Below are 16,602 nucleotides of genomic sequence, written 5' to 3'. Positions count from 1 at the left end.
TTATGGACTTATATGTTCTGGGGCCTGATGACAGGTTTATGAAATGAAGTGCCTAAAATTTTACTTGTATTAATTGGAAAACATTATATGTTTTCCAAAATGAGAATAGTTTGTATTATCACCCAGGACGACTATTTCAAACTAAAGGTATCCTCGACCATGTCAGCTCTCACAAATAGATCAACATCAGAATCCAAATGGAAGAGTCCCAAGGGACACCTTGGTGGCTATATAAGATGGTCTTCCCATGCCGCAGTACTTCGCTGACACCACAGAATGGCATTAGATAAAAACGACTGTGTATTGCTGATAAGATCAGTTTTGACTTACAAATACACACAAAAATAGCAGGAAATTAATAAAAATTAGATTTTCTAAATAAGATGTGATAGCAAGCTTAGTGCTGAAAGGTTTTTCACCAAAAATTCAACTGATTCAGGAAGGGGAATTGATTTGCATTAAAAATTCCCATCAGAAATGCGGAAGTGGAAGTTTTCATTCCAAATAGATACATAATATCACTTTCCGGCTTAAAAAAAGCAATTAAAACCATTAAAACCATCAAAAAGTCAATTCCACACTGCATTTTTAAGTCTATACAAATTCTCTTCTAAACATTCTCACAGGCAACAGTTATCTGTGTGTATTACATCAGTCACCAGTGCTGTGCAGCAGCTACCGTCCATTTGTATTCAGTGTTACTAGGATACAGCCATATGAAAATGTCTGGCATTAATACATTTCACAGGACTTGCTCATGAACAAAACTCAGTAGCCCAAACAGCAAAATTTCAAAATGTACTGTTCTAAAATCCATCTATTTACAGAAACAGGCACCAAAAGTATGACATTCAATTCTCATATTCAAATTAAATCCATATTTTCTATTAAGAAATTGGATCCCTTTAACATTTGATCAACCTTTCAGCTGGATGAACATTCTGCCACAATGAACGTCCTGTCACACAAGGCATTAATATCAGTAACACGTAAAAATCCTCCCCAATTGTTCCACTGTAAACATTAGGCCCATAGTGACTTTAGAAAGTTAGATTTTGAGGCACATTGTATAGGTTTATAGGATAAAACTAAGTGCAATCTTAATTTCATGTTTAGTGCCTCTCATGACACCTCATATCTGCTCTGACTCTTAGCGGCGGCACCATGAAAGAAAGGATGAATTACCACTGGCTATTGGGCAGAAGCAAATGTAAGAAAACGATGAAAGTGCTTGTTCACATCAGGCTCTGTCACTTTGGGCAATTCATTTTAGTATCCTTAACAGAAAATTTAGGTGCAATATTTTTAACTCAGCTTTGATATTACACAGGTTTTTAGGAAACTAGGTTATAAATACAGTTTTTATCCGTTTGTATAAAGTTCTGTTTGTAAAAAGCTGTACATTAGATACTGAGGTGAATCAAATCATCTCTTCTCTGGCAGGCTGATTTCCAAAAAGTTACTTCCTTTGATATCACAGAAGAGGGAGGCAATGAGAGCAAAGAAAGGGAAAGTCAAACACGCATTCTGTTAATAGGTACAAAGTAGAGTGGTACATGACTCATCAAATAGGCACTCCAGAGTTAGGTTTTTTTTTTTCCCCTGTCACATTTACTTCCTTTAGGAGCTTCTAGAGGTTTCTGTAGTATTCTATCCTTACAGTTTTAGAAAGAAAATGGTATTGGGGCAAGTAATTTAATTTTGCATCTCCAGCTTTCATGATCCGCTCAGTGAACTTAACAATATGGCCCAAAGTTTGGTACCCAACAGACTGGGATGCAGACTGGATGAGTGGATGAGCAGCAGCTACATTTCCACCTTCTGCCTGAGGAGGTAAAGCCTTGGGACTTCCCTCTCACTTCCAGGAAAGTTGATCCTGACATCAGAAGTGCACACAGCTCAGGAAATCTTTAAAAGGGATTACAGGAGCCTAAATCATACCTCCTATTGCCCACACCTGCAAACTAGAACAGCCCAAACTGAAGTTTTCCTCTCCCCTGAGCATGCAAAGGCAAAATAGTCACACAGGGCTCCGGTCACTTCCCATTTCTCCCACCAGCATTAAACTGCTTTGTTCCCACAAGCCTGGGAACCTCCTCCAGCAACACCAGTGGCAGGCTCAGCAATATTGGGAATGAAAAGGATACATAGAAAAGAGGAGGCAACCTTAATCTTGATGGTTGGACAAGACAGTTTAGAAAAATCTAGAATGCCACAATATAAACACTGAATTGTATTTATGCAAAAACATGCAACCAAAAGCAACAGGCACTGGACTCCTGCTAAAAGTTAGGGCACTGATACCACAAATGAGATGACAGTGCTTTACTGTCAGTGATACTATTTACAATTATGCCATAAATAATCTATTTTATTTATTCATTGAAATTTGTAAAAGATACTGCATCACCTCTGTGCTCCTTGCATAAATGCACAGTGTAACAGTTTGGACAGTTTGGATATTTATATTTGGATTAAGAATGTTACTGTTTAATGTGTAACTGAAATGATTAATGTTTAAACAGCACATTTCTTCGAGTTGTCAAGTTATTATTAAAGGCAACTTGCAAATATGCCATGTAAAAATGACAACTGAAGAGCTGGTGCTCACAGATGACTAAAATTTCTTTTCAAGCATTTAGCATTTTAAAATCACGTATTTTCTTGTGTCTTTGTATTCTCTTAAATCACCCAGAGCTTTGTATTACTTAGTGCACTTTTTTCTTGGATTATGCAGAGACAATAGTGATATCACTCACATTGTCCACATTAAAGTATGTAGCTAAATAGGAACCAGTCATCAAGGAACAAGATAAAGAAATTTTCCAAAGCTGGCATTTGGAACAGTGAGCACATCTTTCTTCACTTACATATTTTTAAATACCAGGAGATGATCTTTAAAGTGAGATACAGTCAATCTGTGGCACTCTCTCCATACCACAGCTGTTAGGCTACTTCTCATTCTCAGCAAAAGGGGAATTATCAAAGGAACCTGAGGAATGTAAGTGGAAGGTTAGTGACGCACAATGTGTGGGGCCTCCTTCCCTCTTTGGCCCTACCTGCAGTATTTATACCTGCTCAGCATGCAGAGGAGAACCAAAAGACTCTGTGACTGGAAGAAGCAAGAGTTGCATCTTTAACTCAGATCTAAAAATTTTCTATTGCTAAGTTTCATTAGTCCAAGAAATGTGATCAGCCCTCATCACAAACTGGGAAGCAGTCAGGTATGTCCTTTCTTGCAAATCTTCAGATACGTAAGATACGTAGCTACTGCAAAGGTAAACCCATCCACTTCTGGGGAGCGAACTACTTGGTTAAAGTTGAGTGTACCTTTAAGTGCTAAGCATGTGTGTAAATCTTACCAGAATCGGGATTCTGGTCCTTATTAGACCTCACATGGTTAAGAAAAATCATAATATATTTTTGGTAATCTGAATAATTATTATAAAAATAAATTACAAACCAAAAGAAAAAGAATCTAAAGAGTCAACAAAAAGAAAGGTGGGGAAAGGAGGTAAGGAAACATAAGCTAATAACGTGACATCAAGTAAATCTAGACTTATTAATGGAGTGCATCACTGCCTATAAGACACCAATTAGATAATGGCTTATACTGCACAAAGATTTTGAGTGGTTAAGCAAAGGAGAAATCACAGAAATCATGGTAACCTTTGACTGAATATTTTACAAATTATTGTTTTATGTAGGCACAAAATGCCAACCAGGTCATAAAAAAAATTCTGAAACTTGTCCTCAGGCACAGTTATGACTGTAATGAACCACTTCCTTTTCACCTTTTGTGCCTGCACAGGAGGCATAGCCCTTTCCCAAGCTTTAGCCTGTTGCCAATTATGTTCTTTGCAGATGCAAAAACAGATCTTTCTGAAGACTTACTACTCAAAGTTCTTCTGTTTTAACAAAAACAGAAAAGCCCCCAAAATCAGGTAATTTTTACACAGGTGTACAGAGGAACTTACAGAAAGAAATCAGATTGTAAGCCTAGTAGCACCATCAATTACAATTGCCTGACACTGACTACTACATGTTCCTACAGTTAATGCTTTGTTTTTGTTTAATTGTTGGACTGACATTTGCTAAATATATGCCTTTCACAGGCTAACTTGGAGGGGGAGGGCAATATGCTAAAATGCATCTATTCCTGAAAATAGGCAAATAAACTGTTAAAAAAAATCCAGTGAACTCCTCTTCAAAAAGCTGTTATTCTTCCAAGTTATCTAGAAGAGATAACTTGTATTTGGCAGTAGAGATGGCCTCTGTACTGAAACAAATCTCTGTCAGCATAATTAAAGTTCAATTTGGCTAAGTATCAGAGCTTTGGAAACCATGCATCTTACACACTCATTAGAGAGCTCTTGCAGGTAGACAAAAGATTCCATGCCTAAACCACTAATTCTAAAATCATTGATCAGTTGGGGCTGGAGTTGGGCATTGCTTAACCAAGCTGCTCTGTGATGCTCAAGGATGCTCTATATTCAGGGCAGAAAGTGCTGGAACTGAAAACAACAAGTTTATCCTTTCTATGCCTCAGTGAAAGATAACCAGATGCTCCACTCTGACCAGGATTTATCCCACTATCTAGACAGATCTCTCTCAGACTTTCTTTGTACCAAACTTTTGTGTGGTAGCCAGAATGTTCTCCCTTTCAGCCCTAGGACTGTGTTCCTTCAAACACAGTCACACATGAGCAAAAGACAGACATCCTTTCTTCAGCTGCTCTCCCAAATCACACAACCCAACAGAGAAGATGTGCTCCCAACTACAGCATCAGGCCAGCAGAGGCATTTCATTCATTCATCTTAGAGGTCTTTTCCAACCTTAATGATTCTATGATTCATTATGAGGCAGTGTTAGAGGCATTTTCCATGAGTTTGGTTTGTCGGACAGATTTCTTTCTCTACCAGAAAAAGAAATCTGGTCACCTCATTTTAATGCCCTTACTAAGACACTTTTAATCTACCCAGTCAAGCAGTGATTATAACATTACATAGCTAAAAGATATTTTTTAGTCTGCACAAAATAGATAGGCACAGTTTTTAAGGATAAAGGCGATGAAGACTAAGATTGGTGCCACAGTTTAACTGAAGCACCTATGCTATACAAGAATTTTAGGAACCAATTGAGCTAGTCACCTTGAAATCTCTGAAGGTCTTAGGGGGTAATACCATTTATTATGGTTAATAAATTGGATTCCACCCAAGCTTGATTCAAGTTTGTCTTTCTTGTGAACAGATATGATAGCAAAAGCTAGAAAGAAGATTATTCTCATGCTTAACTCCATTTCAACTATATTAAAACTCAGTTTCTCTGAAAATAAAATCTTGTTTTGGTTTGGTTTAAAACTTTTCATGGTTCTTTTTCAGGGCAGAGAGGAATTTTGAGAAATGTGTGAGAAACCACTTGGCCATTTTAATAAAGGAAGACATTACTGATACAGAAGCAAGAAGAAATCAAAGCCTCTGGTAATCTTTACTGGATGTGGACCATACCAGCTAAAGATGGTGTAACATGTCAGTGAAGCAGTGAAAAGTTGCACTCGTTGAAGTTCTGGCCCCGCGAATGTTCAGAATGAGGACCAGCAATGCTTTCCTCTATATTTATTCCCTGAACAGAAGGTGTGTAAATTAATTATTTTAAGATGACTGATAGAAAGCCCTAATTCTCCAAGGAGTTTTGGTTGGATGCATCCTGCTCTCATTACCATTAGGTGGACAGTAGACAGACACAAAAGTTCAAGCAAGTTGAAAGTCTTTAAAGGACTGCTGCTATGCTTTTTATGTTTGGATAAACGCTGGCAAAAGCTGCAGTTCCTCACACAATCTCATTAAGCATTTAGCTAGAAATGACTAACAGACAAAGACTTTGTAAAATCTGGAAAAGAAATGTTAGACGTGTTCAGATCAACTTTTGAGAAAAATACTATTTTAAAAACAGGGGTGCAATGGTACTTACCACATGGCAAAGAGCTATCCTCTTCTACTGTCTTATTATAGACCCAATCCTCCTTTCTCCAGCGTATAACACCACTATCTTCACAGTCCAGAGATTGCTTTATATTTGCTTTATCCCACATTCTGAACATGTACAGCTCCCCAGTCATACCCCGGCTAGGTGACGTAGCTGTACCTGGCAGCTTTGAACAGCCAAGTAAGAACTGCCCTTTTCCAGGGAAATTTACTTTCCCAGTTAGTTTTTTGTGTACTTTTTCTATTCCATTTATGAATACCTTCATCTCCTCATCTTCACTTTTCCACTGGATACATATTTGGTTCCAAGTGTTTTCATGAAGTCTTGCTGTTGTCTTTATTTGATTTCCAAACAACCATATCCTCAATTTACCATGATCTCCTGAAAGTCCAAGATCATACTTATTTGCAGAGAGATTGGTGTGAGGTGTTTCTTGATTGTATACATATGCTGTCCAGGGACTATTTGAGGAATATAGCTTGAGGTGCACACAGACAACGAATTCTTTCAAGGGACGCAGTGAAATTCTTGGTGACATAATCCAAGGATCTTCACATGCAGTCTTAAAGACGGCTTTATATTGTCCTAGGAAATCCTCCTGATCTAAATAAAGAAAAGGTAAAATGATTTTTTTTTAAGAGGATCTTCTACATGCATGTTATTCTTTCATATAGTACTGTTCCTAGGCATTTACTTAGGAGTTTTCAAAACAACACATTAAGAAACAACCTTGTATCCTTCTCTTTTGCTTTTTTTGTGGTGGGGAAGTGGCAAATTGGGAGGCAGTCAATAAATCCTAGCTGCTCATGAAAGCTTTGAAGTAAACCTCATGCACAACACGAGGGATGACCATGTAGCTCTCTAAGGCAGCACTCAAACAACAAGTGGGAGGCAAAAAGAGAATCACAGATCCTGGTTCCTGTTCACAGGACTGCACAGGTATTTTGCATTTAATAGATACTCGATAAAATACAGAAACAGAGCTAGAATAAGGGACTATAGCCCTTACTGCGTTCTCATATCCGAGCCTTGCATCCTCTTTCTCTGAACAAGATCATGCTTCTCCATGCCATTTTTTTCCAACCCTGAGATTCTTAAATCCTCTGCTGCATACTGGCAGAGTTTCAGCAAGAAAGGTAGAAAATAGCCATATTCCTAGAAGAGAATGAGTTTAGGTAACTTTCAGGAAATGTGTTTTGGAGCCACCGGTTTATTTTAAATTTAATCCCATCCAGCCCCCCCATTCCCTGTTCTCTACCAGGGCATTTACTTGCAGAAACATCTAGTCTGTGAATCTGAAATCTACTGAGGCATTGAGATGGTGGCAACCTGGAGTTCAACTCTGACAGTAAATAGAATTTTAGGTGCTAACAGTAAATTTACTGGTGAAAACAAGGTGTCAGACTCTGTCAACGCTGGTAAAACAAGCAGTGCCAGGGAATGTCCCAAACACTGGAACTTGATCATAACTGTTAAGTTCTTTTAAGTGCCTCATTTCCTCCATTGTCCCACTACAGGAAAGTACAGGCTTTTGTGGCTGTAGATATAAGCTCTTTGGAGCTGACTCTTGTTTTGTGGAAAAATGCACATTCCCATCACACAATCATTATCATGATTGCTTGCTTTATGGTGCACCCATCAGCAACAAAATAAATCCAAACTAAGAAAAACTCCTATGGGACGTGAAATGGAACTACAGAAAAATAAAACAGCCTGGTAGGTGCTCAGCCAGTGCAAGAGAACACATTATTGACAGCTTTAAGGAGGCATTTTTTTATCAATATATGCAGAGCTTTTATGTACCCTCCAGAAGAGGTATGTGATTAATAATGATTGGTCAGGGTTGGATAGCAGGAAAACATCGGTGAATATAGGAAGAAAGCTTTTCCATTAGCTCCCTTGTGAAAAGACAAATTTCCAAGCAAATTGGTAGGTTACATTCATAGTCCTAGTTAGCTGTCAAGGTCACAGCCAGCTCTTCTGTGATCTTCTCAACCAACCAGAGCATCAGCTTTCATCAGGCCAATTCTGAATCAGGAATGTGTTCAACTTTTCTGTCTCTTGACCATAGGGCTCTCAAATTTCTTTTTCAATAGCAACAAATGAAAAACAGGAAGAAGTTCCTAACTTCCAAGTGCAGCTTGATAGATACAAGCTACCAGAAAAAATTTGAAACACAAAATATATCGATCCGGTTCCATGAAAAGTCATAGATCACTATTCTTGTTGCATACTATAGCTTTGAGACTCCCTTTGTGATGCTAATTAGCAGAAACCTGTAGGCATCTTTCACAACCCTGAATCATTCCTGAAGTTCAACATACATCATGAAAGTGCCATCCAAGGCTACAGACCAAACAAAAAACTCTCAGGGTACAGGCTGAATTAGGTGAAAATCCTAACTAGCAGACAGTGGATTTTGAACGGTGAGGTAATACTTAGCATGGTTCTATGGCAATGGAGAAGAAAACCACACTTGACCCAACAGCAAGCGGTAGAACTACTTCCCCCCTGCCGAACCCTAAAGCATGAATTCACTCATTCAGTCTGGCCACTTGTCAGAGCCTAATAGGCAAAATCTGGGATACCCAGCTAAGAACAGTTCAGCACGGAAAACTAGTTTTTAAAACATGACTTAAAAGCTGGGGTGAGGAAGATTGGGCGGGTGGTGGAAGTGTCACAGAAGTGGAGATTTCTAGGTACAGACTCAAATGTACCTCCCCTTTTTAGTAAAAGGATGATTGCAATTAAAATAGACCTGTTACCTTCCAGTTTGGACAGATGATGAGGAAACTGATTTTATAAAGGGAACAGCAAGCTAGATAAAGGGAACAGTTATATGCCAACACTTGTGACACAGTCTGTCTGAACAAAAATAATTGCTCAAGTCTTTCATTATTAAGTAGGAATTATGCTGAAGGTTTTGAAAGATTTGATGCGGCTGCTGTTCCTCAGAGAGTGTATGTCAGAAGTATACTTGCATGACTCATATAGCCTCCAAAATTCCTGTAAGCAATCTCGAGCATGCAGAGATGGGTAAAGTGACCTGTTAAGGAAGTCTCCTGACATAGCTTCAAAACTTGAAGTCACTGTTAACTATCCAGATTGGAAGACTGGAAGTCCATTCCTGAGCAAAAATGTTAATCAAAGCTTGAAGTACCATCAGCAGTCTTGATTTGGGAAGTGAACAAATTCTGAGAGAGGCTTGATTTCATGTTAAGCATTAAATCAGTGTTTATGTGCCAACAGTGAATTAATTAAAGGGCTGCAACATCCTATTACATTCTTTAGGGGACTTGACACTACAAAGTTGTCAAGGGAGCCAGAGTGGATATAAACTTGCAGGTGGAAACAGTCTTAAGGCAGGTAACCAACACAAATGATGCAAAATGAGATCAATCCTGCTAATGATTCTCCTACTCTGCTTTGTATCTTTCAAAAAGACTGCTGTTGATCAGTGTGCAAGGCCTGACGAATTAATTTAAACTAATAAAAGAGTTTACTTGGGGACGTTTACCCTCCTGGAAACTGGAAAGTCTGGCCCACTTGGCTCCAAACAGTTCAAAAAAAAAAAAAGGTGCCAAAAAGGGGTGCCAAAGTTAAAAGAATAGATACCAATACTATCTAGATTGTTACAAGAAAGGCTTGGAAAATTTTATATAGTTAGTCTACCCAAAGAATGCTGAAGAAGCACAAAGGAAATCATAACCATAGTCAGAAAATGCACTTCGCTGTTCCAAGTGGAACACAGGCAGTACAGCATTAAATTAGTTAGAAATTAATTATCAACATCATCTTGGCTAAGTCTGTTTGATATGTAGGTGAATTGCAACGTAAGTAGAAGATGACATTACTTTAAAGCTTTTGGAAGTTCTGTTAATCATTACTTATTTTCTGTAGTAATGGTACTTGTGGGCTGCGGCCCACCCTTGACCATAGAACCGAGGAGCTGGAACTGGCTGTGCTCTTACAGTGGCATTCCTGGCTTACAGTTAGTTCCTTTGGGTCCAGACAATACAAATCACATTCAGAAACCTAGCCATGAACATACCTTTATCACCACAGCACAGAAAAGATAGCACAGTAGAAAGAATGCTCAAAACAACTCCAGAGTAAGAAAAATAAGCAAAAATCACAATTTGGAGTCAAGGAATCTCCATGCAATAGTAATTGTGGGCTGACTTGCTGTATTCGGGCACTTAACCTCTTTCAGAAATGCAGATTGTTCATTCTTAATATATTAAACTCTAATAGATGCAAGAAGTGGGGTTTTTACCCTCGCTAAAACTAAGAGCATCCACTTAATAAGCCCTTAATAAGTTCTCTTAAGCCCTAAAAGAAATCCTGAAACGTATGCACATACTTCCAAACATTTAAAATAAACTTTCTGAAAATGACAAGGTAATGCAAACGTAAACCAAAAATGTAATCTCTCTTTTTTCAAACATTTTCAGATAGTAATAATTGATATCTTTACAAGAGATAGCCAACCATAGGTAGTAAGAATTAGACATACAGGAGCAGATCCTCTCAGTACATAAGCACCGGTGTTATTTTGCTTACATTACTAATAGCTACTGTATTAGTATAGTCGAGCATTAATACAGCTGAGTATTCTCTTGAATAAAAATAATCACAAGTTTATGTGTCTGCACAACCTGGCTTTTAACCAGTAACAACAATAGTCATTAATTTCTATGCAAGTGTTTGCCACCTGTAACACATTTGGCTTAATGTCCATTAAAATGACATCACAAGAATCTTGTATTCTAATGTATTCTGCCTAGAGCTCATAACTGTTCTTTATACAAAGTTTAAAACTCTAAACTTTCTACATGTGGGTCACTTGATTCTGCTGAACGTTTTGGAAATCTGAAGCTAAGAACCTTTTCCTCAAAATGAATTTCATCCCCTCCTTTTCATTCACAGTTGTATTTGGTATCGGGGCATAAACTATGCTACGTTATCCAGAGTGTCCTAGACATCAGAAAGAACACAGGCAGTTGTTCTCTTTTCATATTTCCTGGAGAACACAAACATACTTTGACACCTTAGGTGAGGAGAGAACTGAGTAGTGATGCCGCTGACAGTGCTAACAGCCTAAAAAACAAACAAAAAGGGGTGGAACCATAAATAAACCCTTGCATCAGTTTAGCTTTTCTTGAAGGATTACTGACACTTGCAAGTGATACATAGGTGAAAGATGAAATCCCTCTTTGCTTGCTTCCTCAGAACTCTAGATGCAGTTTAATTTTCCCTGGAAAAATTCTTGTATGACATCCGCCCATCTGCTGAGCAGCCCTCTCCTTTTTACTATTCAAAGTACACGAAGCTAAAACCTCACCACCTTAGTTACAGTTTTATCACCTGAATCTCAAACTCCATCTCAATAAAAGCTCCATTTTATGCTAAGTACTACATTTGGAGAATTACAATCAGAATCAGTCTTGTCTGTAAACCTATGAAATTTCATTGCTAGTACAATGTCATTAAGCAGGCATACTTGCTATTCTGAACTGCAGGAAACACTGACCTTCTAGAGTAAAATAACATGCCACGACACAGGAAGCAGTTTCTAAAACTAGCCATTAAGTACATGGCAAAAAATACTTCTAATTTTTTAATATTCCATGCACATTACTAACATGATAAATGTATTACACACTATCGATATAAGGAAGTTTTACTAATGACAAGCAGTGTTATCTATATCAGTTGAGGTCCAGAGTAGTGACAGACTTGTATCTGCCAGCTTACAAAATAGCCATGAATAAAACACAAATTGCCGATTCTACTGTACCTCATACAAAAGCATCACCATGTCAGTTACCCAATTTGTACAAGAACCTTATGAATTTATTTTTCATTTACTGTTATATGAAGAGCATAGACTGTCAAATTCAAATATATAATTTCTGTAACATGTTTTGGACCTTACTACCTTTTCCCTAGCCATATTCAGATCTACAACCAAGAGCAATGCAGGAGGTGTTCTATGCTGATACGTGCACTAAGTAGAGTGAAGCGCAAAGGATCTTGTGGTGTTTGTGTAAGAGCAGTGTAAAAGATTTAACACATTCTGAAAATAGTAACACTTCCAGTTCAAAAAAATAGCAAGAAAGTAATTTGTCTTGTTATTACATATTGTGTCTACGTTCTCTCCTCATCCATAGCCGAAGTTACTGCTGATGATTTTTTATGAAAACAAATACTGTAAACATAGGGTTTGTATATCCAAAGTGCTAACACTTCTTGTTAATGGCAGTTTTTCCTCCTGATTTCAAGAGGACAGAAACTTGCCTGTTCTGAATATATTCAAAAGTCCTATTCATCAAGACTAATGCTATTTATTTGGAATACCAACACTAGGTAAATCAGGAAAAAATTGTCTTACCTCTGCCTGCTGTAGCCAGGAACAAATGAAGTAAAAGGACTGCTAGAACAATCCTGAATCTCAAGAAAATGTCCTGTATTCTGCCAATACAGCAGTGCTGTTTTCCCCAGGCAACCATTCTAGAAGAAAAAATAAATAAATAAACCACAGTGACTAGAAAAAGTGCAGGTGTGCAGATATTATGACAAATTATGTTTCCAACCCAAGAGTGTAAATCTTTTCAACCCTGTTATACTATTGGGTATATATCATACAGAAATGCACAAACACTCTGTAAAGCATTGCCAAGTCATCAAGAAAGAAAAAGCTGTTTGCTGAAAGGAAAAAAAACCAAAACCAAAAAAAACCCACTCAAGCTCTAATTCTCCAAAGACTGACAAATACATCAGAGCATGGCCATAAGTCCTTGCACAAATAAGGCTTTCAACATTTGAAAAACAAACAAGGCAACGACAAAAACAAAAACAAACACACACAAAAAAAACCCCAACCAAAACCAGCCAGAGAGCAAGCTTGGAGAGCTTATCCAAAAGCTTTGTTAATCTCAGTAAGTATACAGAAAGCATCTCTTAGGTCCCCTACCCCTATCTGACATTTTAAAAGCAACACTGTGAACTCCTAAGGAAGAAGCAAGAGTTTGATTCCCGATCCTCATCTCATTCTCAAGGCATGAAACTACCACAAAAAAATGAGAAATGCCACAAGTCACTGTGGGCAGCAAGTTCATGGAGAGTATCATCATAAGCTGGTTTGTCCACATTTCTTCCTAGTGATGGTTGCCTAAAGTAAGCAATAGGACATGGTGGTGGACAAAGAACATGCCTCCTACTAGAAGAGATAGTGTTCTATGAAATGATACACTTTTTTAAAGAGATCTTTTCAAAAAAAGTACATCTCAATATTTTGCATGCTGAAAGAAACGTTAAGTGAAGTATTCATGTGCTTTTTGCATGCATTATTTCTTAAATTAAAACATTTAAAGATACATAGTTACAAGTGATTCTATAATTGATTTTTGAAACAAATGCAAGCAGTAAACTTTATGTATTGTTTATCTTTAATGTATCAGCTTTATGGTAGACCAGAGCATTCTGCATGACACCAGAAGTTTAACTTTGCCATCACAAGTTCAGTGTATGTGTGAGTGTATTGGTTAGCACTCATACTGCTCGCAAACTTTACTGTATTTTTGTACATGCTGTATCAGGCTGCAGTAGGTTCCCTTCTTTTCAGGAACTGTAAATTGTGAACTCTTTCAGGATTTGTAAATTTGTGTAACCGTTTGGGCTAAAATGTATTTTTTGCAAGCATTCACATTAATGTAAATATTTATTAGCATAAAATGGTTACTATGGGCTGAACTCTCCAAGAGAAGTGCTGGAGGAATAAACTGAGAAACAGTGAAGTTGCTAGGTAATTGACATTTTGGAAATTGATTAAATGTACATGCGAATAAATTATACACATATGATAACGTAACACAGAAAACATAAAGCAAAGGCTTTTTAAAATTTAAAGGACTGCAACATTGTTGCCAGCCAGTGTTTTCAATAATTATAGAGTATGCAATATTTCTAGCACAAAAATAAGATCATACTGATTGCATTGAAACAGACCAATCTGGATGATGACACACACTGCTTCCATTTTGCAGATTCTGGATGCCCCACTTAAAATTGAAATACTCTAAGGAAATAACAGTCAAATTGTGGCAACATCATGAATGACATCTGCATTGGTGCTGCAGATGTTAACCAGGAGGAAGAAAGGCTTTTGATAAAAGGAATATAAAAATTAAGCATACTAAAGCTGACAGAAAATAACTGGCATGCTAAAACAATGGACATAGCTAATACACACCATCCTATGCAGGAACAGAGCAAAACCAAACAAAAACAAGTAAAAAAAGCAAGAAATGTCAAAGGTGAGCTAGCTTTCTAAAGATTCACAGGAAATACGTCCAAACCTGTCTTCAGTTTGCTTCTCTTGAATGCCTAAAAATCATGTATTAATAAAGCTGTTCAGTCAGTAAACTAAGTAGTAGAATTACATTAATTATCCTAAGAACCTGATAATGAACTGCCATGCTTAAATATATTTGACAACTTCAAGGATTGTGCACCTACAATATAATCTACTAGGGTTAAAAGAGATGCCTATCCAAAAGCTGTGTTTCCTTTCTTTGCTTACTCATGCTTCCCATTTTAGTCTCAAATTAGGTCCCTTCCAAGCAAAGCCAAGCTGCACATCTATTCCTCCATTTTATGCAGAAATCTCTTCTTTTGTAAGAAAACCATCTACCCATAGCGATATATTTGGACAACAAACCAAACACGAATTCCAGCATCCTCTGCCTCTACTACGTAGACATCAAGAGTTGGAATGTCAGTGGGATGGAGCGCCAAAATACTCAGTGGCACCCACAAGTTTAGCTGTGGATGCTGGTAAGTAGTGAAGCAAACTGCTTGCTCTGTGTGACATATAATACTGATACAGAATGCTCCCACATTCCCTGCAGTTCATTTCCTCCTGAAGACTCAGCTCTGCAAAGATATACATGAACTGAGCTGACTAGGACAAAGGTTTAATCCCATACCATCAAGTGTGCCTTCTATTTGGTCTGGTAGACGTCATCAGACAATCTCATTAGTGCCCCAGAAATAAAGAAATCCACCAGAAATAACAACTAAGTTATATTTCCAAGAGTCTAAATTTGAGGGCAGGAGCCAAGAAATTCCTGGTTCTGACTCCAGCTCTGCCTGAGTGCTATGTAGCCCTGAGGAGTCTGAATGGACATTCCTCTAACTCAGGCCTTCCAGAGTGAGCTTTGCTAATATTTGTCCAGTGTTTAAATGAAAGGCTGTAATAAGTACTTTCAGCACATTTAGGTTTTATCCCCTCTGGGTTTTTTTGACATTGTTTTCACTTCCTGAGATGGGCCTGACAAAGACAAATGGGGACAGAGGCACAGCTTCTTGTTGACAGAATACAGTCACATCAACAACTCTGAAGCTATTCAAAGCTATGAATGCAGATTAATGGTCCCAGGGACAGCAATAAAATCCAGATAGCAGGAAAGCGAGTAAATGTATAACGCGAAATCCTGACATGGTCACAGGTCACTTGACTTTTTGCAAGACTTTGGACATTTATGCTAGCTCAAGATTTGTTCCAATGTCTGGATAAAAAATACAATTAAAAGAGATAGGAAAATAACATTAGTGTTTCTTTCCTTTTGCAACAATGCTACTTAGACACTACCAAAGAAAAAGATGCTGCTAGCTTTAATAGATTTTTTTTGATTTTTGAAAGAAAAAGCAAGATGTAAAATATGATTTCACCATATCTATTGAAATAAAGATCGTATGATACATTCCAAAATATTTGGACATTATGTTTCTCTTAAACTTATTGAAGCCCTTCTTTGTATTGGAATTCTAAAGCTCTACTCTTAATAATGATCCTGAACAGTAATGTAATTGTAAATATATCGTTGTGGACATTATAGAATTAGGCAAAAGTGATTTTTTTCATTTGTTATTAATTTTGTTCATTTGGTCAAATGAACTTTTTTATTGTTCATTATAATAGATAAATGCAGCATGACTCAGAAAGCCCAGCATGAATCTGCATAGTTTTTGCAGTAGGATGAAAAATTTTCACTTAAATCAAGCGAATCTAATCAAGTACAACAGCTACTGGGCATAACTACTGAGCCACCCAAATGGGGGGAAGAATTCTATCCACAGACCACAGGTAAAGATATAACTGGCTGTCTTTACTTTCTCACTTACTATTTTCAAATAGAATCATAGAATCATAGAATTATTAAGGTTGGAAAAGACCTCTAAGATCATCGAGTCCAACCATCAACCCAACACCACCATACTCACTACACCATGTCCCTAAGGACCTCATCTACACGTCTTTTAAATACCTCCAGGGATGGTGACTCAACCACTTCCCTGGGCAGCCTGTTTCAAGGCCTGACCACTCTTTCAGTAAAGAAATTTCTCCTTATGTCCAGCCTAAACCTCCCTTGGCACAGCTTGAGGCCATTTCCTCTCATCCTATCGCTGGTTACTTGAGAGAAGAGACCAACACCCACCTCGCTACAACCTCCTTTCAGGTAGTTGTAGAGAGCGATGAGGTCTCCCCTCAGCCTCCTCTTCTCCAGACTAAACAACCCCAGTTCCCTCAGCCGCTCCTCATAAGACTTGTTC

The 16,602-nt window shown here is 37.8% G+C and overlaps 1 protein-coding gene across 1 annotated transcript in view; it reads right to left on the bottom strand.

Annotated features, from left to right (window-relative positions):
- Positions 1–13,028, bottom strand: part of ADGRG2 (adhesion G protein-coupled receptor G2) — a 52,659-nt gene extending 39,631 nt beyond the window's left edge. Inside the window, exons 1-2 of the mRNA XM_075175319.1 lie at positions 12,380–13,028; positions 5,971–6,588 (exon numbers count right to left, since the gene is read on the bottom strand). Of these exons, the coding sequence (XP_075031420.1) occupies positions 5,971–6,588; positions 12,380–12,497 (736 nt within the window). The 5' untranslated portion in view covers positions 12,498–13,028. The remainder of the gene's footprint in view (positions 1–5,970; positions 6,589–12,379) is intronic.
- Positions 13,029–16,602: the final 3,574 nt, after the last annotated feature.

This window comes from Calonectris borealis, chromosome 1 (genome assembly GCF_964195595.1).
Source record: "Calonectris borealis chromosome 1, bCalBor7.hap1.2, whole genome shotgun sequence".
Taxonomy (NCBI): Eukaryota; Metazoa; Chordata; class Aves; order Procellariiformes; family Procellariidae; genus Calonectris; species Calonectris borealis.
The sequence above is the reverse complement of the archived record's forward strand: the minus strand, read 5'-3'. Positions and strand labels throughout refer to the sequence as shown.